Raw genomic sequence first — 25,307 nt, forward strand, 5'->3', positions numbered from 1 at the left:
TGCAGGGTACATCAAGTTGATTGTGGAGCTTTAATCCGCTGCTTCTGAGGCTGCTGGGAGAGGTTTCCCTTTCTCTTCTTTGTTCTCACAGCTCCTGGGTCTCAGCTTTGGATTTGGCCCCGCCTCTGCGTGTAGGTCGCCGGAGGGCGTCTGTTCTTCACTCAGGCAGGACAGGGTTAAAGGAGCAGCCTCTTCGGGGACTCTGGCTCACTCAGGCCGGGCGGGAGGGAGGGGCACGGAGTGCGGGGCGAGCCTGCGGCGGCAGAGGTCGGCGTGACGTTGCACCAGCCCGAGGCGCGCCGTGCGTTCTCCCAGGGAAGCCGCCCCTGGATCCCGGGACCCCGGCAGTGGCGGGCTGCACAGGCTCCCGGAAGGGCGGTGTGGGCAGTGACCTGTGCTCGCACACAGGCTTCTTGGTGGCAGCAGCAGCAGCCCCAGCGTCCCACGCCCGTCTCTGGGCTCCGCGCTTTCAGTCGCGACTCGCGCCCGTCTGTAGAGCCCCTTTAAGCAGCGCTCTTAATCCCCTCTCCTCGCGCACCAGGAAACCAAGAGGGAAGAAAAAGTCTCTTGCCTCTTCGGCAGCTCCAGAGTTTTCCCGGACTCCCTCCCGGCTAGCTGTGGCACATTAGCCCCCTTCAGGCTGAGTTCTCGCCGCCAGCCCCAGTCCTCTCCCTGCGCTCTGACCGAAGCCCGAGCCTCAGCTTCCAGCGCTGCGCGCCCCAGCGGGCGAGCAGACAAGCCTCTCGGGCTGGTGAGTGCCGCTCGGCACTGATCCTGTGTGGGGATCTCTCCGCTTTGCCCTACCCAGGTATGTGGGGGGTTTCTTGCCTTTTGGGAGGTCTGGGGTCTTCTGCCAGCGTTCAGTAGGTGTTCTGTAGGAGTTGTTCCACGTGTAGCTGTATTTCTGGTGTATCCGTGGGGAGGAAGGTGATCTCCGCGTCTTACTCTTCCGCCATCTTGAGACTTGTCCGGGTTGTTTGTTTTTTTGTTATTGAGCTGCATGAGCTGCTTGTAAATTTTGGAGATTAGTCCTTTGTCAGTTGCTTCATTTGCAAATATTTTCTCCCATTCTGAGGGTTGTCTTTTGGTCTTGTTTATGGTTTCCTTTGCTGTGCAAAAGCTTTGAAGTTTCATTAGGTCCCATGTGTTTATTTTTGTTTTTATTTCCATTTCTCTAGGAGGTGGGTCCAAAAGGCTCTTGCTGTGATTTATGTCATAGAGTGTTCTGCCTATGTGTTCCTCTAAGAGTTTGATAGTTTCTGGCCTTACATTTAGGTCTTTAATCCATTTTGAGCTTATTTTTGTGTATGGTGTTAGGGAGTGATCTAATCTCATACTTTTACACGTAGCTGTCCAGTTTTCCCAGCACCACTTATTGAAGAGGCTGTCCTTTCTCCACTGTACATTCCTGCCTCCTTTATCAAAGATAAGGTGACCATATGTGCGTGGGTTTATCTCTGGGCTTTCTATCCTGTTCCATTGATGTATCTTTCTGTTTTTGTGCCAGTACCATACTGTCTTGATTACTGTAGCTTTGTAGTATAGTCTAAAGTCAGGGAGCCTGATTCCTCCAGCTCCGTTTTTCGTTCTCAAGATTGCTTTGGCTATTCGGGGTCTTTTGTTATTCCAAACAAATTTTGAAATTTTTTGTTCTAGTTCTGTGAAAAATGCCAGTGGTAGTTTGATAGGGATTGCATTGAATCTGTAGATTGCTTTGGGTAGTAGAGTCATTTTCATAATATTGATTCATCCAATCCAAGAACATGGTATATCTCCATCTCTTTGTATCATCTTTAATGTCTTTCATCAGTGTCTTATAATTTTCTGCTTACAGGTCTTCTGTCTCCTTAGGTCGGTTTATTCCTAGATATTTTATTCTTTTTGCTGCAATGGTAAATGGGAGTGTTTTCTTGATTTCACTTTCAGATTTTTCATCATTAGTGTATAGGAATGCCAGAGATTTCTGTGCATTAATTTTGTATCCTGCTACTTTACCAAATTCATTGATTAGCTCTAGTAGTTTTCTGGTAGCATCTTTAGGATTCTCTATGTATAGTATCATGTCATCTGCGAACAGTGACAGCTTTGCTTCTTCTTTTCCGATTTGGATTCCTTTTATTTCCTTTTCTTCTCTGATTGCTGTGGCTAAAACTTCCAAAACTATGTTGAATAAGAGTGGTGAGAGTGGGCAACCTTGTCTTGTTCCTGATCTTAGTGGAAATGCTTTCAGTTTTTCACCATTGAGGACAATGTTGGCTGTGGGTTTGCCATATATGGCCTTTATTATGTTGAGGAAAGTTCCCTCTATGCCTACTTTCTGCAAGGTTTTTTTTTTTATCATAAATGGGTGTTGAATTTTGTCAGAAGCTTTCTCTGCATCTATTGAGATGATCATATGTTTTTTCTCCTTGAATTTGTTAATTTGGTGTATCACGTTGATTGATTTGCATATATTGAAGAATCCTTGCATTCCTGGAATAAACCCCACTTGATCATGGTGTATCATCCTTTTAATGTGCTGTTGGATTCTGTTTGCTAGTATTTTGTTGAGGATTTTTGCATCTATGTTCATCAGTGATATTGGCCTGTAGTTTTCTTTCTTTGTGACATCCTTGTCTGGTTTTGGTATCAAGGTGTGATGGTGGCCTCGTAGAATGAGTTTGGGAGTGTTCCTCCCTCTGCTATATTTTGGAAGAGTTTGAGAAGGATAGGTGTTAGCTCTTCTCTAAATGTTTGATAGAATTCGCCTGTGAAGCCATCTGGTCCTGGGCTTTTGTTTGTTGGAAGATTTTTAATCACAGTTTCAATTTCAGTGCTTGTGGTTGGTCTGTTCATATTTTCTATTTCTTCCTGATTCAGTCTTGGCAGGTTGTGCATTTCTAAGAATTTGTCCATTTCTTCCAGGTTGTCCATTTTATTGGCATAGGGTTGCTTGTAGTAATCTCTCATGATCCTTTGTATTTTGCAGTGTCAGTTTTTATGTCTCCTTTTTCATTTCTAATTCTATTGATTTGAGTCTTCTCTCTTTTTTTCGTGATGAGTCTGGCTAATGGTTTATCAATTTTGTTTATCTTCTCAAAGAACCAGCTTTTAGTTTTATTGATCTTTGCTATCGTTTCTTTCATTTCTTTTTCATTTATTTCTGATCTGATCTTTATGATTTCTTTCCTTCTCCTAACTTTGGGGTTTTTTTGTTCTTCTTTCTCTAATTGCTTTAGGTGCAAGTTTAGGTTGTTTATTCGAGATGTTTCCTGTTTCTTAAGGTAGGATTGTGTTGCTATAAACTTCCCTCTTAGAACTGCTTTTACTGTATCCCATAGGTTTTGGGTCCTCGTGTCTCCATTGTCATTTGTTCCTAAGTATTTTTTAATTTCCTCTTTGATTTCTTCAGTGATCAGTTCGTTATTAAGTAGTGTATTGTTTAGCCTCCATGTGTTTGTATTTTTTACAGATCTTTTCCTGTAATTGATATCTAGTCTCATAGCATTGTGGTCGGAAAAGATACTCGATACAATTTCAATTTTCTGAAATTTACCAAGGCTTGATTTGTGACCCAAGATATGATCTATCCTGGAGAATGTTCCATGAGCACTTGAGAAAAATGTGTATTTTGTTGTTTTTGGATGGAATGTCCTATAAATATCAATTAAGTCCATCTTGTTTAATGTATCATTTAAAGCTTGTGTTTCCTTATTTATTTTCATTTTGGATGATCTGTCCATTGGTGAAAGTGGGGTGTTAAAGTCCCCTACTATGAGTGTGTTACTGTCGATTTCTCCTTTTATGGCTGTTAGTATTTGCCTTATGTATTGAGGTGCTCCTATGTTGGGTGCATAAATATTTACAATTGTTATATCTTCTTCTTGGATCGATCCCTTGATCATTATGTAGTGTCCTTCTTTGTCTCTTGTAATAGTCTTTATTTTAAAGTCTATTTTGTCTGATATGAGAATTGCTATTCCAGCTTTCTTTTGGTTTTCATTTGCATGGAATATCTTTTCCATCCCCTTTCTTTCAGTCTGTATGTGTCTCTAGGTCTGAAGTGGGTCTCTTGTAGACAGCATAATTATGGGTCTTGTTTTTGTATCCGTTCAGCTAATCTGTGTCTTTTGGTGGGAGCATTTAGTCCATTTACATTTAAGGTAATTATCGATATGTATGTTCCTATTCCCATTTTCCTAATTGTTTTGGGTTTGTTATTGTAGGTCTTTTCCTTCTCTTGTGTTTCTTGCCTAGAGAAGTTCCTTTAGCATTTGTTGTAAAGCTGGTTTGGTGGTGCTGAAGTCTCTCAGCTTTTGCTTTTCTGTACAGATTTTAATTTCTCCATCAAATCTGAATGAGAACCTTGCTGCGTAGAGTAATCTTGGTTGTAGTTTTTTCTCCTTCATCACATTAAATATGCCCTGCCAGTCCCTTCTGGCTTGCAGAGTTTCTGCTGAAAGATCAGCTGTTAACCTTATGGGCATTCCTTTGTGTGTTATTTGTTGTTTTTCCCTTGCTGCTTTTAATATGCTTTCTTTGTATTTAATTTTTGACAGTTTGATTAATATGTGTCTTGGCGTATTTCTCCTTGGATTTATCCTGTATGGGACTCTCTGTGCTTCTCGGACTTGATTAACTATTTCCTTTCCCATATTAGGGAAGTTTTCAACTATAATCTCTTCAAATATTTTCTCAGTCCCTTTCTTTTTCTCTTCTTCTTTTGGGACCCCTATAATTGGAATGTTGGTGCATTTAATGTTGTCCCACAGATCTCTGAGATTGTCCTCAGTTCTTTTCATTCTTTTTTCTTTATTCTGCTCTGCAGTAGTTATTTCCACTATTTTATCTTCCAGGTCACTTATCCATTCTTCTGCCTCAGTTATTCTGCTATTGATCCCTTCTAGAGTATTTTTAATTTCATTTATTGTGTTGTTCATCATTGATTGTTTCATCTTTAGTTCTTCTAGGTCCTTGTTAAATGTTTCTTCCATTTTGTCTATTCTATTAACAAGATTTTGGATCATCTTTACTGTCATCATTCTGAATTCTTTTTCAAGTAGACTGCCTATTTCCTCTTCATTTGTTAGGTCTGGTACGTTTTTATCTTGCACCTTCATCTGCTGTGTGTTTTTCTGTCTTCTCCTTTTGCTTATCTTACTGTGTTTGGGGTCTCCTTTTCACAGGCTGCAGGTTCATAGTTCCCGTTGTTTTTGGTGTCTGTTCCCGGTGGCTAAAGTTGGTTCAGAGGGTTGTGTAGGCTTCCTGGTGGAGGGGACTAGTGCCTGTGTTCTAGTGGGTGAGGCTGGATCTTGTCTCTCTGGTTGGCAGGTCCACGTCTGGTGGTGTGTTTTGGGGTGTCTGTGGGCTTATTATGATTTTAGGCAGCCTCTCTGCTAATGGGTGGGGTTGTGTTCCTGTCTTGCTAGTTGTTTGGCATAGGGTGTCCAGCACTGTAGCTTGCTGGTCGTTGAGTGAAGCTGGGTGCTGGTGTTGAGATGGAGATCTCTGGGAGATTTTCGCCGTTTGATATTATGTGGAGCTGGGAGGTCTCTTGTGGACCATTGTCCTGAAATTGGCTCTCCTACCTTAGAGGCACAGCACTGACTCCTGGCTGCAGCACCAAGAGCCTTTCATCCACACGGCTTTTGGGAGGTCTGAGGTCTTCTGCCAGCGTTCAGTAGGTGTTCTGTAGGAGTTGTTCCACGGGTAGATGTATTTCTGGTGTATCTGTGGGGAGGAAGGTGATCTCCGCATCTTACTCTTCCACCATCTTCCCCTCGTCTCCCCATTTTGTGTTTTTGATGTCGTATTTTACATCTTTATGTTTATGCCTTTACTGATTATTGTAGTTATAATTGATTTTACAATATTTTGTCTTTCAGTCTTTGTACTAGCTTATTTAAGAGGTTGATCCTTTACTATATATTTGCCTTTACTCGTGGGATTTTTCCTTTCCTATACTTACTTCTTGTTATAGCCCTTTCTTTTCTACTTAAAGAAGAGCCTTATCATTTCTTTTATGGTAGGTTTAGTATTGATGAGCTCTTTTAGTTTTCACTTGTCTGAGAAGCTGTTTATCTCTCCTTCAATTCTAAATGTTATTATTGCTAGGCTAGGTTGCAGGATTTTCCCTTTCAGCCCTTTGAATATATGTCACTCCCTTCTGGCCTGCAAAGTTTCTTCGGAGAAAATCATTTATAGCTTTATGTGGAGGTTCCCTTGTATATGACTCTTTGTCCTCTTGCTGCCTTTAGAATTCTCTGTATTTAATCTTTGTATTTTAATTATGATATGTCTTGGTGTGGGTGTGTTTGGCTTCATCTTGTTTGGGAACCTCTGTGCTTCCTGCACTTGGATATCTGTTTCCTTCTTCAGGTTTAGAAAGTTTTCAGCCATAATTTCATCAAATACATTTTTGACCCCTTTCTCCAGGGTGTTCTGGCAGATATCACCTTGGTAGGAGGTGGGGCTGGAGATGAAGGGGCTAGATCCAGCACCAAGTGTGAGCCAGGGCTTCTCCTCTGTTCAGTGGCCAACACCACTATTCTGGGGGTGGAGGCAAGTTCCAAGTTGCTGGAGCAGAAACCCTGATGGTCAGTTCTGACCTGGCTCTGTTCCCTTTAAGAGTGTGCTCTCCTCCCACCCCAGCACTGGCTCCCCTGTCCCAGAGGCGAACAGTGCTGGAGCCAGAGGGGCTGGTGCTGGTGCTTGGCCTGGGTCTGGGTACAGCTGTGGTGGTCCTGGTTGCAGTCAGTGTCCCTGATCGCTTCTGACGCGCTGTCTCCATGAGCACCCATAGTGGCTGCCCCCACCCCACTCAGAGGCCACTCTGAGTTTGAGCCACCTTTGTTCCTCACAACGGAGGTCTCCCTTTGGCCCCTGCAGCCCTCACTGTAGTGTGGAGCTGTGCTGCAGAGCAGGCAGGGCTGGTGTACACACTCACCTCAGGCTGGGTTGAGTGCCAGGGTGGTCGCAAGAACCCAGCATCCCAGGCAGTTTCAATCTGCCCTTTCCCCCGTGTCTGGGGAGTAAGCAAGCATTTATGCATGCCTCACAGGTGGAGTCCAGGCTTCCTACAGCCCTCCTGTTAGTCCTACCAGCCTTCCAGCCAGCCAAGCAGACGCCTCTTCCTGGAGTCAGATCCCCCAGGGCTGGTGTGGCCAGTATGTGGCTCAAACTGCTTACTCCCCAGGGAGGAACTCCACCTGTGTAAAAAGAGTCTGAAGGAATTCCTCTGAGTCCCCTCCCAGGGGCACAGGTCCCGACCTGATGGCTTCTCTTCCCTTCCTACCCAATTCCGTGTGGAACTTTCTTTCAGCCTTGGTTATACAAGAGCCTTTCTGCCAGTCTCCAGTTGGTCTTCAGTGAGAACTTCTCCACATGTAGATGTATTTGATGTGTTCGTGGGGGGAAGTGAGTTCCCCATCCTCCTTCTCTGCCATCTTCTCTCTCTCTGCAACTTCTTTTGAAATGATTCAGGAATAAAAAATTAGGGAAAGGAAATATAGCAAAACAATTATACCATTAAACGTTGTTGAAACTGGGTGGTGAGTATAAGGATGGTCATTGTACTCTACTTTTCTGTATGACTGAAAAAAAATTTTTTTAAGGTGTTGGGGGTAGGAGTTTATTAATTAATTTATTTATTTTTGCTGTGTTGCGTCTTTGTTTCTGTGCGAGAGCTTTCTCTAGTTGTGGCAAGCGGGGGCCACTCTTCATCGTGGTGCACGGGCCTCTCTCCATCGCGGCCTCTCTTGTTGCGGAGCACAGGCTCCAGACGCGCAGGCTCAGCAGTTGTGGCTCATGGGTCCAGCCGCTCCGCAGCATGGGGGATCCTCCCGGACTGGGGCACGAACCCGTGTCCCCTGCATTGGCAGGTGGACTCCCAACCACTGTGCCACCAGGGAAGCCCTGAAAATTTTTGCAATAAAAAGTTGGAATAAATGATGGTGACAATGTCATTTGCTTTGGGTAGCAGACTCTCAAAATCATTGGGACTTCTTGTCTTCCACAAATCACTATTTACCTGTGTAAGAAAGGAAGGTGTCTATGTCAGGAACAGTGTCCTACCCACAGCAGACCCTGAATTATTCATCAATGAATGAATATTTCTTTCTCTCTCTTTGGTTTTCCTTTTCTAAATCTGCCACTCTAGTTAAAGCTAACCTTAAGCCTTTATCATCTTTCCAAATGCTTTAAAACTGCAGAGTGAGGTGATTTTGCAAAGAATGCCAATCAAAGAGAAGGTAGCTCTTGTGGCTGGTGGAATAGTTAGCAGCATGCTGAGAGTGGGTGGTTATTTGTAGTGTCATGCCATGTTCAAAGTGCTGTTTGATTGTGTTCTGTTTTGGTTTTTTTAAATATTCTATTTATTTATTTTATTTATTTTGGCTGTGCTGGGTCTCAGTTGTGGCACCCAGGATGTTCGTTGCAGGATGTGGGATCTTTTAGTTGCGACATGCGGGCTTCTTAGTTGTGGCATGTAAACTCTTAGCTGCGGCATGAATGCGGGATCTAATTCCCCGACCAGGGATCAAACGTGGGTCACCTGCAATGGGAGCATGGGGTCTTACTCACCAGACCACCAGGAAAGTCCCCAAAGCGCTGTTTGTTTATAAAAGAAAATCAATTCTATTCTGGCCCTCTATGAGCTGCAATGTTGTATACTGGTTGCTTTTCCTTAAGGCATCAATACTCACAGTGGTCCATCGGCTACTCTGATTTAGATTTGAAATACTGTATTCTGTAAAATTCATCCTTTTATCTATCTATCCAATCATCCAACCATCCACTCAGTAATTTATTCAAGAACCAGGAGTTGTAGGAACTAGGTCAGGGAAGAAAATGTGATGCACCCCAAGACTGGAAGCACGTTTGTGATGTTATAAGCAAGAATTATAATGATCAGTGAGGATGTAGAAAGGATAAGAGCCACATCATCCTCTATAGCAGTGTTTCTCAAACTTCAATCATTGACAGAAATTCATGATTTCTGCCATATCTGAGGATCATTAACTATAATACTTAATATCCTCCCTTAAATCCATTCACTTAAGGAAAAAAAACAACAACTTAAATGCCTACTGTGGTCTCATCCTAAACATTACTATCCATAAAGTCATGGTTGTGATGTGTTGTTGAATTTTTCTCTGATGTATTAAAATAAAGGCATAGCTATACAATCATCGCATGTATCTTTAACAATGGGTGTAATCAGTGATACACATCCCATACTATATAGGAATCTACCTTTCAGAAAAGGATTTAGGGGGCAAATGAATTGAGCTTAATGTACTGGCTCATATGTGTGCACATGTATGAAACACATACACATTCCAACTAACCATTATTTGGTCCCTTCCTTCTGTTTAGGCCTCCCTTTAGTAGTAAATCAGTGATCTAAACTGATTTGTACAGTTAATTTCCCAGAGACCAAAAGAAGAATGGATTCAATGAATCTTTTGCTGATTAGAACGTGAGCAGGAGTCTTGAATACTCATACAGATCACACGTCTACTAAGTCCTGATGCAAGAAGCATTCATCTTTTTTTTTTTCTTCCCTTGTGGTACGCGGGCCTCTCACTGCTGTGGCCCCCCCGCCCCGAGGAGCACAGGCTCCAGACGCGCAGGCTCAGAGGCCATGCTCACGGGCCCAGCTGCTCTGCGGCATGTGGGACCCTCCTGGACCGGGGCATGAACCCCTGCATCGGCAGGCGGACTCTCAACCACTGCGCCACCAGGGAAGCCCAGAATTCATCTTTTTTAAAAAATTTATTTTCTATTTTTTTTAGCTGCACGGCATGTGGGATCCTACTTCCCCAACCAGGGATTGAACCTGTGCCCCCTGCATTGGGAGCGCAGAGTCCTAACCACTGGACTGCCAGGGATGTCCCAAGAATTCATCTTTTGACACTAATATCAGGTATGCTCCCAAAACTTTCAATAATGAATATAATATGAAGTGATTAAAAATGTTTTACAGGTAAGGGTTAGGGCCAGTAGTTTTTTTTTTCTTAGTACTTTATATTTTAGTCTTAAAGAAATGGTACCTCAAGGCTGCCTCCTCATTTCCATTTAAATAAATCATCCTCATTTTCATAATCAGCTCCTTTCTTGGTGCAGAGCTGGGGGCATGCAGGTAGGCAGGTGTTTTAAATATACTTTAGTTGCTTCTGTCCTTCGTTTGTCAAGTATTTGTTGCATACCTCCTACATCCAGGCATTGGACTGGATGCTGCGGAGACCAGAAAGAATGAAACAGACATGGTTCCTGCCTGGTGGAGCTTACTGTATAGTATGGAGATAGCTACTAATATGTCACCTCCCCAATAGACAGAAAATTGCCCTGAGGAAGTGGTGTTTGAGCAGAGGTCTGTGTAGGGGGAGAGAAAAGAACGGTCCAGGCAAAGGGAACATCCAGTGCAAAGGCCCCCTCTTGCGGTGGGGCAGAGAGGGAGAGCATCACACCTCCAAGGAATTAAAAGGATGTAAGTGGGTGGAACCTGGGGCCTGTGGGGCTGGACAGGTGTTGGCCCTGCCATGCTGGGCCCTCGGTGATAGTAAGGAGTTTGATCTTTGTCCCAAGAGCAACAGGAAACCACTGAAGGGCGGGGCTCCTCAACAGAAATCAAGGCTCTTGTTAGCAGTGAAGAAGGGGGAAATGGTTACCAGGTACGCAAGCAACAGTACTTACAGAAACACCCCAAACGTTGCCTATCCAAAAAAGAACTATTTCCCCATCTCCCCTATGCCCGTAAACAGTATGGTTTACTGTTTCTCATCTCAGTGAGTGGTCTCACTATTCACCCAGTAGCTCAAGTCAAAATCTAGGCTCCATCCATGATACTCCCCCTTGTCTTCAACCCCTTACCCTCCATATCTAATCCATGGCCAAGTCCTGTCCATTCCACCTCTTAAATATCTGAACTCATTCACTTCTCCATCTCCACCATCAAATTCATGCAATGGTCTCTTGCTGAGCCACCGCAGTGGTTTCCCAAACGCTCTTGTATTGGCACAGTCTGTTCTCCATACAAAGTGGCCTTTTCAAAATACAAATCCAATCATATCACTTCTCTCTCTAAAGGCCAGGGATCTGGGGTAAATCTTGCTGAGCCCTAGCCAATCATGGCAGACTCATTCCACTTGTCCTTGACTGGTTTCATTGAGGGCAGAGACCCAGTGACTCATTTCTGGTAAGCATCACTTGGGGAGAGCTTCTGGGAAAGGGTTTCTTGTTCTTCGAAAAAGACCTTTGGGAGAAAAGGATGCTTTTTATTTTGCTAGACATTGTCACATCTGGGTGTGTCTGGAATGGCAGCAGCCATCTTGCGACCAGCCTGAAAGCAGTGCCTAAAGCCCAGAGTGGCACCGCTGGAACCTGCCCTACATGTGAGGCAAATCCCCTGGCTATGCAAGCCGATTTTTGAGATGGATTTTCTGGCATGTGCGGCTGTAAGGAGTCTGATATGTGTCTGAAGCATCTGGTGCCGAATGGGCAGTTGGATACGTGCAGCTGAAGCTCAGTGGAGAGGTCCGAGCTGGAGAAATATATGTGAGTCCTTGGTGAAGCTGAGGGAAGGGATAGATTGCCAAGGAGGAGGGTAGAAGGTGAGATCAGAAAAAAGTTTAGGAGAGGATGAGACTGCCAAGAAGTTTAGGAGGGATTGGGTCAGAGAGGTGCCAAGGGAGACCACCTGTGGCCAGGAGAAAGGATTTCCTGTTTATCTTCCTCTTTATATTGATTGAGACTAATATTAAGGAAGGGCATTACAACATTCCTAAGTGTATTCAAACTGGACAAAAGGAAGTGGCTCGGGAATGTTTTCACTAGAGGAGAAAGTTGGATTTCAGAACCAACCCTTGGGATTAGGGGAGTTTGGCTGTCTGCCATTTTACAAGGAGGTCATTTTACCAGAATTTCAAAGGCAACCAAAAATTGAACAAACAACCTGATCAGGGAATACTTCTCCTCTTCTGAGTGTAAGATACTGAGTTAGGTGGAGATTGGAAGGGCATCCCAAGAGGAGGCACCATCGTAAGAAAAGGCTCGGAGGGTGTAAGCCAAGGGCATCCGTCACAGAATGAGGCTGGAGAAAAACGTGCGAAATGAGATGGGAATATGGGAACGAGGTCAGCATAGGGTGTGCTTTGTAAATCAGGCTAAGTTTAGATTTTATTCAGTCTGAAACGGCTTCCGTGGAACGTTTTTAAACAGTCAGGAGTTGGATATGGTAAAGGTGTTCCAGATCACCTTTGTTAGGTTAAAAAAAAAAAAAATCAGAGGACAGGGAGCTACGTTACCACGAGAGGTTCTCAAACTTCAGTCCGTACCAGAATTACCAGAGGAACTTGTGACAAATGTAGATTCCTGGTACTCGCCACCCCCCGGATTGGGATTCTATAGGTTGGGTCCGATACGTACACTTTCAAAAAAGCCCTCTGGCAGCGCTACTGCCAAGGGATGAGTTGGGAGTTTAGCTCCCATCCTCTGCATCCCTTCGCTCCTCCATTCTTTGACACAGAAAGTGGGCGTTTCTCAATGTTACACCATAAGTTCTTCCAGGGTCTATCAACCTGACAGCGGCCCCAGCCCCTCCCACGTCGGGTGGACCCGACGTGGCGGTCTCGGGCCCCGCAGCGACGCCAGGGACTGAGGACCGAGCAGGGGCGGGCACCAGGCGGTCGAGCGGCTACCGGGCTCCTCTCTTGGACTCCTGCCCCGAGGCCGGCCCCGCCCTGCCTCGGGTTTGGAAAACCCGCAGCCACAGTCTGTCTGAACGACAGCGGCGGCCACGCACAGAACCTGTGGGCGGGCCTCCATGGTGACTGGCTGACGCTGTGACCAATTATGTATCGGCGTTTGTTTCCGCCCAATCCCTCCCCCGGGGCCGATACTTCCGTGACTGACAGTTCTCTCTGGACGCTGTTACGTAAGGGGAGGGTGAAGTGCGGCCCCACCCGAACCGAGCAGATTTGATTGGCAGGACCTAGTGCTGCCGTCCCACCGCCCCCGGAAGAACGTCCTTGACGGACAGGTATAGGAGCCACTCGGCGCCGCGAGGCTGGGCGGAAGCGCCCGGGCCCAAGGGAGGGGGGCAGGGGGCGGAGCCGGAGGCTGGGAGCCGGGCTGGGCGGGGCGGGGAGTAGGTAGGGGCTGGGCTGGCTCTGCGGCCAGAGATGCTGAGGGGCCGCGACGGCGCTCTGCAGCCGGGAGCACTGCATTAAAAACACCGAGGTGGGGTGTGCTGCCAGGCCGGTGGTAGGTACGCGAGGGCTGTCGAGTCCTCAAACGCGGACCGCCAGCGTCCTCGGGGCTAGCATTTGTATGCCCTACCAGGGGCCCTCGACTCCGTAGCGACGGCGGCCGCACTGGGACACGGAGGCGGGGCTGGGCACCTGTCCGCGTTCGCAGGCACCTGCTGCGCCGGCCGCCGCGGGGCGCGAGGCCTGGCGCTGGGGGCTGTCCAGGAGCGGGGCCGGGCCGGCCTGAGGAGGGGAGGTGGGCCGGACCGGTTTGCCCCGTCCGGGGCCCGCCTTCCTCGGCCCCCTCCCCACGCCCGGCTCTGTCCCCGCTCCCAGGTTGAGGGGGGCGTCCGACGCCCGCAGCCCCCCACCAGAGGGTCTCGCGGGCCCTGGTCGGCCTCGAGCTATTTGCGAGGTCGGGATTTGGCCCCTGCCTTGCATCATCCCGAGACAGGTTTGTCCAGATTCTCTGCGTGCGCGGAGATGCGTTTCCGCCCCGGGCGCGGGTGCCCGTCCTGGCTGTCCCCAGAGAGACGGGGCCGAGGCTGTTTTCATCTTTTCCCTGGGCCCTGCTCTGTCGCCTCTTAACATGGAATTTAAGGCTGTTCGGGGTGATGTGCCTATTTAGGGACTATGGTAAATAGGAGGTAAGCACCGCCCGTCTCTTAAGTTTTGGCTCAGGACAGGTGCGGATCATTCGTATAGGGCCGAGCTACCACTTCTCAGCTGTATGATATAAAGAGAGATAATCATGTGTTGTTTGTACGACCAGACCAGCAGAAATTCTAAAGTTGTTTCGGAATGAGCAGGACGTGCCTTGTGTTTTCTTCCATGTATGTCACTCCTGTTGGAAAAATGCTGTACTGTGCCTGGGTAAAGTAGATAGCTATTAAAGAGTGTAGTTACTCCTGAAAAGCGTGCTACAATTTCTCTAGGTGATTATGTCGTTGCTGGAAACAAAGGCAGCAGTAGACAATACCTCCTTCTTAAAGACAGGAGGAACTGGGGCTAAGTTTTATTTGATTCTTAAGGGCAAAGTCATAGAATCTTTACGTGTTAGACTTGGAAGGGACCTTACAGGTGACTTGATCCACCCCAGTAAATCTCCATGGTGGTAAGCGCTGTATCCCAGGGGGACAGGATTCCCTGTTAAATTAGGTCTGTCCTAGATGATGGTTGGGTGCTGCTGCACATTACTCTGGATCTGAAAACCAGTGTTGTTCTTTTTTTTTTCTTTTTTCATAAATTTATTTATTTTTGGCTGTGTTGGGTCTTCGTTTCTGTGCGAGGGCTTTCTCCAGTTGCGGCGAGCGTGGGCCACTCTTCATCGCGGTGCGCGGGCCTCTCACTGTCACGGCCTCTCCTGTTGCGGAGCACAGGCTCCAGACGCGCAGGCTCAGTAGTTGTGGCTCACGGGCTTAGTTGCTCCGCGGCATGTGGGATCTTCCCAGACCAGGGCTCGAACCCGTGTCCCCTGCATTGGCAGGCAGATTCTTAACCACTGCGCCACCAGGGAAGCCCCCGGGAAGCCCCCGGGAAGCCCCCCCCAGTGTTGTTCTTATTTGCACCAAACAAGAACATATACACCCACACAGTTTTGATGTCCCAGCCATTTTGGCTTGTATCATAGTTACCTTTAAAGGCAGATTTGCAAAGAGCTCTCAGCAATAAGATGCTACTTACTGGATGTAAGTCATCAGGTAGGTGGAAGAACCAGAATCCTCATTACTTGGATTCAATTATTGGGTGGCATTGTATCTTGGAAAGCAAAGCAGCAGTAATGGGCACTGGTAGGGTGTGGGACCCACCTGTGGATGTCATAGGCTCGGCAGAAAACAAATTTTTGCTGATTAGGGACATTTGGTACATGCTTCTCTAATGATTTGCTTCTTACAAATTTTGTAAAATGTTGCTTAAATTTTTACCCTTTTCACCTTCAGCTTGTTGACTGCTGCAACTAGGAATTTAGCAGAGCTCAGTTTTAAACATGACCAAGCCTGGGGGAAGTCACCAGAGCAGACAAATTAACTATTCTTACAGCTCCGCTTGCTGCTTGTCCTTTGCCTCTTCCTTTGTATTTTTAGTAAATGACCCACTGACTTTGTGACTTTTGAGACATGCTTTCTTACCCACTTCATGAAGCTTTGGTGGAGGATTTGTGAAAGGTCTCATTTGCATTCCTCTGTTGCATTTGTACATATTGCTTGGCAATTCCTTAAATGCATAATCCTGCTGTTTCCACACTTGAAGCAGTTGGAAAAGGTCGTTTTTTGTTTGTTTGTTTTGTGGATGGTCCGGACAGGACCCAGTTCTCCCTCCCCCTCTGTCTCGTATGCTCTGCCTTTGGTTGCTAGTTTTGTTGGAGAGAATCATTCTGTACTTAAGACACTGTCGAATCAGCTCCCTTGGATCTTTAGTTCCCGTAGCCCTGAGAACTGTGATAGACCTTTTGTGTCTGTGGGTACAGTGCAGTCTGAACCTGGCTTTCCCAGTAGTTAAATGCCTAGATATTATGCTCGTAGCAGCTGTTGTAGTCCGTATCCTTTGCACTTCTGGCACCAGAGCTGAACTGTGTCACTGAATGTTCTGAATCCCGGCCAAGGACTTGGTACACAGATTCCTGTTGGCATTTAAAGATGGGAAAGAAATTGGAGTCAGGAGAGGGAGGGGGTATAGAAGGAAACTATTTCTAAAGATGTTTCCCCCTAGGTTTTTATAACTACATGTTATGTAACATTATACTGTATTTCTGCTTAGAGATACAGATTTAGTTCTTAACTATTTCATAAGTCTTAACTGTTGGTGTTGGTCTGTTTCTCTGTTTTCCCATCTCATTTTAAGGTAAAGTGAATTCTGCGGACGGAAGAGTTTGATGACACAGACCACTGAATTTCTTTGTTTGGAGTACACGTTATGAACCCTTTCTGGAGCATGTCTACAAGCTCTGTACGCAAAGTAGGTATAGTTGATAAATTTACCGAGGAAACCCATTTGTGTCAGAACAGAAGCCAAAATAATTCATACCAAGGTTGCCTATAATCTTAGCAAAATTACCTTGTTTTTCTAGTTTAGGTTTTACTTTTGGGAAACAATTATTTGGTTGATTAAAGTCAGTTCCTGAGACCAAGATCACATCTCAAATAGAAATCATTCTAGTAATCAAAATTATATTATTTTGACTAAGGTTATATTTACACATGATGAAATTTGTGACACTTTATTGTAGTAGTTTTTTGACAAACTGCAAGATTTCATGGTTAGAGAAGTGTTGGGCAAGACCAGTCCAATATGGTCAAGTCAGACTTGAGGGCACTGGTTTAAGTTTTCTAAATAAAATATTTTTTAAAATAAAATACATTTTAGGGAAGCTTAAAATACACAAACAAAAAGAAAATGAATGTCACCCATAATTCCACGTGTAAGAGAACACACTATTAATCTTTTTTTCTGTACACGATACTGTGTACGTTTTTAATACAGCTAATTAAGCAGGCTTTGTACTTGAGCCAAAGAAATACCTATGAGATGGTAGTTTAGTTTCTGACTCATTTAGACCTCTGTCTTTGACTAAGAATGACAGTTTATGCTGATGATAGTCCAAATGTGATCAAAATCAGACCCATGCAAGTGAGAGAATAGTTTCATTCTTAGTTTCTAACCAAAGTGGTGACATCACGTAGTGACTGATTTCAGTCCTCTATACTATTTATTTTGAGATGCTTAGCACCCTACTTTCTACAGCTAAATGCTAGGGGACCTTTCTAGTCTTGTCTAATTGTGTAGTAACCCCTTGCCCTCTTTCTGGGGCCACCAGGAGAAACCATTTCGTTCTCCATTTCAAGTAAATCCTGTAAATATTGGCCTTATTGTCTTTATAGGATGCAGCTGAAGAATGAATTTTCTTATGATTTAGCCTTGCTTCAGCTTTGTTCTACTCTCTGTAATAGCCTGCCTGCTCAACAGACTTTCAGGTCATCTTTTTTTTTTTTTTTTTTTTTTTTTGCGGTATGCGGGCCTCTCACTGTTGTGGCCTCTCCCACTGCGGAGCACAGGCTCCGGACGCACAGGCTCAGTGGCCGTGGCTCACGGGCCCAGCCGCTCCGCGGCATGTGGGATCTTCCCGGACCGGGGCACGAACCCGTGTCCCCTGCATCAGCAGGCGGACTCTCAACCACTGCGCCACCAGGGAAGCCCTCAGGTCATCTTGATCATGGTGTTAGAATGTCCTTGTAAAAGAGTAATTCCAGCTTTTCAGTCAAAGACTAAAGGACATCACATATAGTCTTGTGATTTAAGAATCATCCTAACAAATGTTCTCACCACTTCATCTTGAATAGCGATCTGATGGTGAAGAAAAGACATTAACAGGGGATGTGAAAACCAGTCCTCCACGCACTGCTCCAAAGAAACAGCTGCCTTCTATTCCCAAAAATGCTTTGCCCATAACTAAGCCTTCATCTCCTGCCCCGGCAACACAGTCAGCAAATGGCACGCATGCTTCTTACGGACCTTTCTACCTGGAATACTCCCTTCTTGCGGAATTGTAAGTTCTGAAACTATCTGGTTAACTTTTGAATGACCCTTGAAGGTGAAGGATGAAACTTATTCTGAAGGACTCAGTAAACAGCAGCCATTTAATCTTAAAGCTCAAACCCATCCCCCTCCAGTATTAGCCTTAATGTATATAGGATGGACTCTATTGCTAGCAGTATAACCTTTCTTCACCAAGGCCTAAGTGGTGGTATATAAATACCCTCTTCTAAAAGTAATGATTCTTATTGAGAGCTTGGGTAAGTAAGATTTAAAGGCAAATGTGTGCTTTAATTTCCATGTCTGTTTTGGAGAGCAAAAGGAGGGGGAAACAGATTTATTAAGCATCCAGGAACTTAATTTTGGTCTACCTTTATATGAGGTGAGGAATTCACCTCCTGAAGAGGTTGTTGTAGAGGGAGGGACAGTGGGAGGGTGGCAATCTACTCTTTCTTGGGTCAGACCCAGCTGGAGGTTTGTGCTCCATTCTGGTGATCACCCTGTAAGAGGCATCTATCCTGACAGACTGAGGAGAGGGTCCCCAAAAGAGACGGTCCCAGGAGGAGATGGTCCCAGTAGGCGGAAGTCAGGAAGCCTGACCTTAGCAGTCAACAGTTGAAGGAACGGGGACCAATGACTTGGAGAAAACCTGGAAAGTACTTATTAAAGCTGTCTTCACCTGAAGGTCCGTCATTAGAAAGGGGATTTGACTTATTCTGTATGACCCCCAAGGGCAGAGCTAGGCCATTATGGGGAAGTTTTTTAAAGATTTGGGCTCCATGTAAGTAAGAACTTGACTAGTCACAGAAGTCAAAAATTGGACTGAAGTTGCACATACCAGTAGAGTGTGAGGAGATGGGTACTTCTGCAGAGTCTAGTAGTGATGACACAGTGCTTGGCCCATCAGAGGGGCTCAAATAGTGATTGAGTGCGGATGGCATTTGATTTGATCATTTGTTATACGGGCAGAAAGTCTGGAGAATTCATTCTGAATTTCAGTCACGTGAAACTTCCTTTGTACGTGAAGTTATTTTAAAAGCATCCTCCAGGCGTCCCTCCCTGTGCTAACGTTGTAATGGTCAGAGGGTCTGAGGCCCCAGTGTAAATGGCGAGTGTGATTTGGTAGTGCGGGTCCCTTTAGCTTTATAATGGAAGCCTGTGTTTGAGGCGAGGCAGTGAGTTGGACAGGCTTCTGTTGTGGCATTACATCTGCTGTCTGTATTAGGACACAAAATTGCCTTTTTGGCAAACCTCACTGTAGCAGGTACATCTGCCAACCATGCTGCTGTTGACATGCTGAATTATAGTGAGTTAAAAATGGAATAACTACTTTAAAATGATTGAAAAATAAGTGTGGTAGCAAATAGGTAATAAATAAAAACAGTCAGTTGAGGTCCAATAAGCTGCTTCTCAGTAAAATTCAGGATTGGCAGGTTAATGTGTTTTAAGACCCTCAGTCAACATTGTTCTTTTCAAGGTCTGGTCACAGTGTTACCTGTTTAGGCTCATAGTGCAGCTAAAAGAGGAACGGAGCAGAATGGCTGTCAGGTGACCAGGTCCCGGAAGAGCCAGCGCAGCCTCTGTCTTCCCTTGTTTCAGCACCCACCGTTTCCCACGCCACGGCCCACAGAGTTCAAGTGTCTGAGTTGGGGGTAAAGTCAGGAGCAGAGAGTACAGTGTGAGCGCCTCAGGCTGCCTGCCTTCTACCAGGAGCACTGCCGCACCGACTGGTGTTCAAACTTAAAATGACCCCCAAATGAGGGTAATTCCGTGGAATTTTAATGTCTTAATTACCTGAAGTTGTATTTTAAAAAGGCTTTTAAATGTGTGTGGGTAAGATCTATTGTTCATGGTCACAAAAGCAATAATCGTACAGATACTCTCACTGACCTAAAATTTAATGTCCAGAATTACCTACAGGTTGGTTTCCAAGATGGTGTTTTGGGGGAGCTGATTTCTGGGTGGAAAACTTGATTGTGTATCCCTGTTCGGCTTTAATTTCTTAATCTGGGGCCCTTATTTGGCTGTGTTTCTCTGTAAGCATGTGTTATGAAACCAGTAAACAGGCAGCAGCCAGGGCCAGGTGAGAGACTGCGATGACTCTGTCTGTCTGGTTAGAGTATCAGCTGCCCTTCGAGGGACTAGTCCTTCTTTCAAAAAATGGACGTGGGTGGTTTGGTCTGTATGTCATTTCCACCCATGCAATCTCACTATTCTGCTGCTTCTGTTTTAGTACCTTGGTTGTGAAGCAGAAGTTACCTGGTGTCTATGTGCAGCCATCTTATCGATCTGCATTAAGTAAGAAGGATTCGCTCTTTTTATAGCATACTTGGTTCCTCTGACACAAACTTAGCGCTTAACTGTTCTTATTTCTTCCTACAGTGTGGTTTGGAGTAATATTCATACGGCATGGACTTTATCAAGATGGTGTATTTAAGTTTACAGTTTACATCCCCGATAACTACCCAGATGGTGACTGTCCAGTAAGTTGGGGATAGGGTCTGGCTTCTTTTCTTTCTTGGACCCTCCTCACCCTCCTTACTGCAGGAGGAGGGTTTAAGGGGCTTTAAAGATTTCTTGGTTCTTTTCCTGGCCTAATACTTTTATGATTTCAGTTTCCCGAAATGTTTTGTCTACTCAGTAGTCTTTCAGGGGGATTTTTTTGCTTTGTTGCATCTTTTGCCAATGCTAGCCTCTGCCTTCAGCTTTACTTGTTTCTCTGCTCAGGGTGTGCAAGTGAGGCTGGAAGCTGTAGTACAGCTCTCACTACGTGAATTGCGATTGTTATGCTATGGTAGAAAAGAGTGACTTTTCCCCTGCTTCACTGCAAAATTTGGTTTTACAGGAAAATGGTGAAAGTAGTTAGGTGTCCCTCTTGAGGCAGCTCTTTGACTTTAAGCAACAAAACTGCCTTGTCCTGAAGCTTCTTTGACAACTTATCCGCGTGAGTTTAATGTGCTCCACTGCTTCCATTAAAGGATGTGTCTCTGTTTCAATGTAGCGTTTGGTGTTTGATATTCCCGTCTTTCACCCGCTAGTTGATCCCACCTCAGGTGAACTGGATGTGAAGAGAGCATTTGCAAAATGGAGGTTAGTAGATAAGAGTTTCGTGTGGTGACATAAGCCAGCAAGAGGAAGCCTCAGTAATCCTGCCGTATTTCCCTTTAGGCGGAACCATAATCATATTTGGCAAGTATTGATGTATGCAAGGAGAGTTTTCTACAAGATCGATACAGCAAGCCCCCTAAACCCAGAGGCTGCAGTTCTGTATGTTACTTTGCTTTGTTATGTAAGATAAATTTGAAGAGATAGCAAAGTAGATTATGCTGGTAACCTTTTGATTTAAACTTTTAACACAGGTACGAAAAAGATATTCAGCTTTTTAAAAGTAAAGTGGTTGACAGTGTTAAGGTGTGCACTGCTCATTTGTTTGACCAACCTAAAATAGAAGACCCCTATGCAATTAGGTAAGTGGTACATTATCAAGATAAACTGCACTTTGCAGTACTGTGCTGCTGTTTTCCAGGTGGCCTTAGAATGGGGATTTAAAAGGAAAGTGTATAATCTGTTAGCCTACAACCTTTCTAACTTGGTATCAGCTTGATTTCTGCTTTCAACATGGACTGACACATTGTGCCAATAGCAAGCTATTTAATGACTTTGGTTTCCTAAGGATCCTTGTAATGTGCTCATTCAAATGTAAGGACTTTTCTTTCCAGTTGGAGCCCCTCTTATACTCCCATACCCCAACCAACTTACAGATTTGGTGGAAAGAGGGAAACTGAACAGTGTGAGAGTGAATAGTGTGAACGATGGGTTCCTTGAGCTTGTGTTAGTTTATGTTGAGGAGGAGTGTCTGCAGGAGTATTGAAACCCGAAGCCGTTGAGCTCTGGGGCAGCACGGGTGTTGCTGTGCCTAGCGGTAGTGGTCAAGGGCTTGGGCTCTACAGTTAGGCTGAGCGACTTTTGCACTTACTGGCTTTGGTGGCCCAGAGCGATTACGTAATTTTACTGTGCCTCACTTTCTTCAAGTAATAGGACCTCAGGGGTGGTTGTGAGGCTTAAATGAGCTAACCCATGTGAAGTGCTAAGAGATAGTTATTGTGAGAAAATCATTTAGATAATGTCTAAAACTTACATATTGACAAGTGATTAAAGATTGTTCCTTGTTAACTTTTGTTAGGGGAACTGGGTTAAAAATGTAAAAAAATGGATGTTAAACAAATTTAGTGAGCTATTTTTTAATATTTTTCTCTTCCTGAAGCTTTTCTCCATGGAATCCTTCTGTACATGATGAAGCCAGAGAGAAGATGCTAACTCAGAAAGTAAGTAGATTACCAGTTTGGAAATGGTTAACTCACTGTTTCCTTTCTAAAATATCTTCACTGGAGGCTACTCAGTCTATACAAATAACTTTTGGGGAAACAAATTTGTACAGTGCTGAAATCCCCTCATCAGTCATTTTTTAATGTCTGTTTTTCATTGTGCCTAGAAGAAGCCTGAAGAACAGCACAATAAAAGTGTTCACGTTGCTGGCCTGTCATGGGTAAAGCCTGGCTCAGTACAACCTTTCAGTAAAGAAGAGAAAACGGTAGCAACTTAAGAGCTGGTGAATCTGGTGCACCGTGCACTTTCCTGCTGGACTTGGGCTAGTAAAGCTGACCAGTGGCAAAGGGGACTTGCCTGCAGAGTAAAACGGTGTGCGCAGTGACTGGTGTCAGTGTCGTCCGTGTATGCTTAGGTTCTAACAGCAAGTTCTGGAAACCTCTCTTTACGTAATGCATTACTTCTGTCAGAAGTGTCTTCAGGGTGGTTATCTAGTTCAGTACTCCAAATTCTTGGGGACCTGGAGGCTTACGCATTTTTCTGAATATAATGCTAAAGGTAAGTTGCATTCATTTAAACTAATGAAGTAGGCAGAGTTCAGCACTATCTAATGAGTTTTAAATCAGTGGTTTCAGGTGTACATATGTTAGGATACGGAGAGGAGATGTATAGAGAGAGCAGTTTCCTTAGCTTATTAGCACTTTTAAGTGGAAGAGCATTTGAACCTCAGTCTTCAGCCTGTTGTGTTACTGATACACAAACTGCTGTCAGTCACTGAGGTACATGTTAGGTGAGTGAGAAGAAACCAGAACACTTGTTCATAGCTTTGTTTTTTTTTAAGCAAATTACTTATTGTATTTTTATGGCAGGAGGGAGAAAAAGTGTTAAAACGGTTTCTAATGAAGTCAGATATTTAAATGATGAATGACTAATGTGTTTTGTAGAGACAATAAACCAATAAATGATTGTTCTTTGTCATTTATGCAGGACATTAAATACCCTTTTCTCAATATAACTAAACAAAGATTAATTTATAAGTGCTTTATTGAAAAATACTTATTTTCATATAAAATTACAGTAGCAGTAAGTATCTTGAGAGGTTTTATAAATATTTTTGCAGAACACTATTCTAATTGAACAGTGTAAGTTCCATATTTCTTTCAGAGCAATATGAAGTTACCTAGTAACTTTGTTTATACTGATTCAATTTACAATTGAATTTTCTCCCTAATAAGATTATTCATTCAACTTTAAAACTGCTGGAACAATAGTGATTAATAAAGGTATATATAGATAATTCAGTAGCTGTTAAATTAACATTTTCTAATTTGTATAAATGGTACTATGTACTAATAAAAACCCAAATTCTCCAATCTATTTTTTAAACTTCCAGGAACGCACCCAAAGATATTTAAAATATATCACCTTAATAAAGACACATGTCTTTTGGATAACTACCTCCTAAAGGAAGAGGTCATAATTTTTCATAATAATCCTCTTAATTCAACTTGATTTAAAATCTTTACTTAGCCAGCTGATCCCTATCAACAAAAAATGGAGAATTTAAAACACATGCCCAAAAGGTAGCTACTGGGGCTTTAACAATTTTTTAAAAGTACAAAAGCATCAAAGAAGATACTGAATTAAGTTCAGCCTAGAAGTTTTGTACTTAATAAAGTTCACATTGTAGAAAGTGCCATTGCAAATACACAGCAAAATCTGGGTTACAAAATCATGCTTTTTACAGCCCTAAAGTGCCACTTCTTATACAGGTTCACTCACACATTGCACACCAGTCAAGCACTTGTCACACTGCACCACCACACCCAATGGAGAGAGGGAAGAATTACACAGAGGGAATGGGGGACTTGGACTAATAACCTAGGACCTTCAAATCTGGGCACTCTACCTTGTTACCTTTTAGGAATGCAAAAATCTTACACTCCTACCAAGTGTTTTAGGACAAAATACCTACTTTTGCTTTTCATGAGGGCCAGGTAGGAATGAATTGAAATACAGCTCCTCTGCTGGAAAACGTTAACAGAGACCACTTATACACACATTTGAGTACGATTTGTTCTCTGAAATTCTTGTAGTAGCTTTGCCAAAGAGTTAAAAAAAAAAATCCAAGTTTGGATTCTAAGCAGCCTTGATGGCAAGCACTGAAAGGTAGGGGAAAAGGCAGTTGGGATAAGTAAAAATATCCTAAGGATACTGAAAGGATTAAGGAAAAGAGCCCCATAATCTAGCATGCATTACATGATGCTGCTGAACAGAGTTTGTGAAAAGACAGTTTCAGTACAACAGACTAACCTCAGTGGGAACCGCGGTCATTAGCTACATCTTGGAGACGGCGTAATAAGGCAGAATGATTTTCTGGGCAAATTCTTTTTGCAGGTGATTCACTTCCATCTTCCAGAAGAATCCCTCTCTTTTTGGTTGGCGTTTCTCCTGTCCGTATCATACTGTTAATTTCTCTCAGTCTCTGGGGGGGGTGGGGGGTTAAAAATAAATATAAAAACTTTAAAATTCTAATACACATAGTTCAGTGTTAAGTCAAAGAACCTCAAATAAGTTAAGCAGTTTATCTTGAAGAGTTTGAACACCTTTATAAAGGAACGTACTACAAAATTTTGTATCCTTCCAATTTCACTTCTCAGCTGGCTGACATTGATGACTATCTGGGATAGAGGCAGAGTATTTCTATTTTTTAACAAGCTCCAGAGGTGATTTTGATGTAAGCTTTTCCACAATGTAAGAGTTCACAAATTTATGATTTTTTTTTAGAAAAGTTATAGAGCATCACATTGTTATGCCACATTTAATCAGTTTCATACATTTCCATTTTCCTTTTTTAAAAAATAGCATGACTTTACACAGTATTAGGCCGTTTTTCCCCCAGTCTAGTGTTACTCATTTTCTAACAGCCATGGAATTTCACAAGAGAAGCCTTAATTCCCTAAGGCATCCATTGTAGGTAATTTATTAGTATGATCTAGAATTCTAGAATGTATTGATACTAGTTACATGTCATCCTTGGGAGAATTGAGAAAAATTCAGGCAAATTATTTTCTGCATTCTCTGGTTCACACTGAAGAACTTGGATTGAGAAAAACTTCGCCAGAGGGCTAGAGAGACTGGATTTATTTATAGGTGCCTTCAGCACTAAGTTTCTCCAAAGCCCCAAAAGTTAGCTATTGCATTATTTTCTGGTAGTTAAAAAAT

General features: G+C 43.9%; 2 protein-coding genes across 5 annotated transcripts in view; one reads left to right on the plus strand and one right to left on the minus strand.

The window, feature by feature from the left end:
- Nucleotides 1-13,127: 13,127 nt before the first annotated feature.
- AKTIP (AKT interacting protein) lies at nucleotides 13,128-23,048 on the plus strand. Of its 4 annotated transcripts, none has more exons than XM_082605639.1 (10): nucleotides 13,128-13,246; nucleotides 16,068-16,181; nucleotides 17,564-17,769; nucleotides 19,990-20,054; nucleotides 20,139-20,239; nucleotides 20,758-20,846; nucleotides 20,925-21,023; nucleotides 21,116-21,223; nucleotides 22,021-22,081; nucleotides 22,249-23,048. In XM_082605639.1, the coding sequence occupies exons 2-10, from the start codon at nucleotides 16,140-16,142 to the stop codon at nucleotides 22,357-22,359; spliced, it is 882 nt and encodes a 293-aa protein (XP_082461765.1). In that variant the 5' UTR covers nucleotides 13,128-13,246; nucleotides 16,068-16,139; the 3' UTR covers nucleotides 22,360-23,048. The 4 variants fall into 4 exon arrangements, with proteins under 4 accessions (XP_082461765.1, XP_082461764.1, XP_082461767.1 ...); XM_082605638.1 differs by having other exon boundaries at nucleotides 13,128-13,242; XM_082605641.1 differs by having other exon boundaries at nucleotides 13,128-13,242; nucleotides 22,252-23,048.
- A 77-nt stretch (nucleotides 23,049-23,125) lies between these two features.
- Nucleotides 23,126-25,307, minus strand: part of RBL2 (RB transcriptional corepressor like 2) — a 50,868-nt gene continuing 48,686 nt past the window's right edge. The window contains exon 22 of the mRNA XM_082605637.1: nucleotides 23,126-24,567. Within this exon, the coding sequence (XP_082461763.1) occupies nucleotides 24,397-24,567 (171 nt within the window). The 3' untranslated portion in view covers nucleotides 23,126-24,396. The remainder of the gene's footprint in view (nucleotides 24,568-25,307) is intronic.

This window comes from Mesoplodon mirus (genome assembly GCF_964341445.2).
Source record: "Mesoplodon mirus genome assembly, chromosome: 19".
Taxonomy (NCBI): domain Eukaryota; kingdom Metazoa; phylum Chordata; class Mammalia; order Artiodactyla; family Ziphiidae; genus Mesoplodon; species Mesoplodon mirus.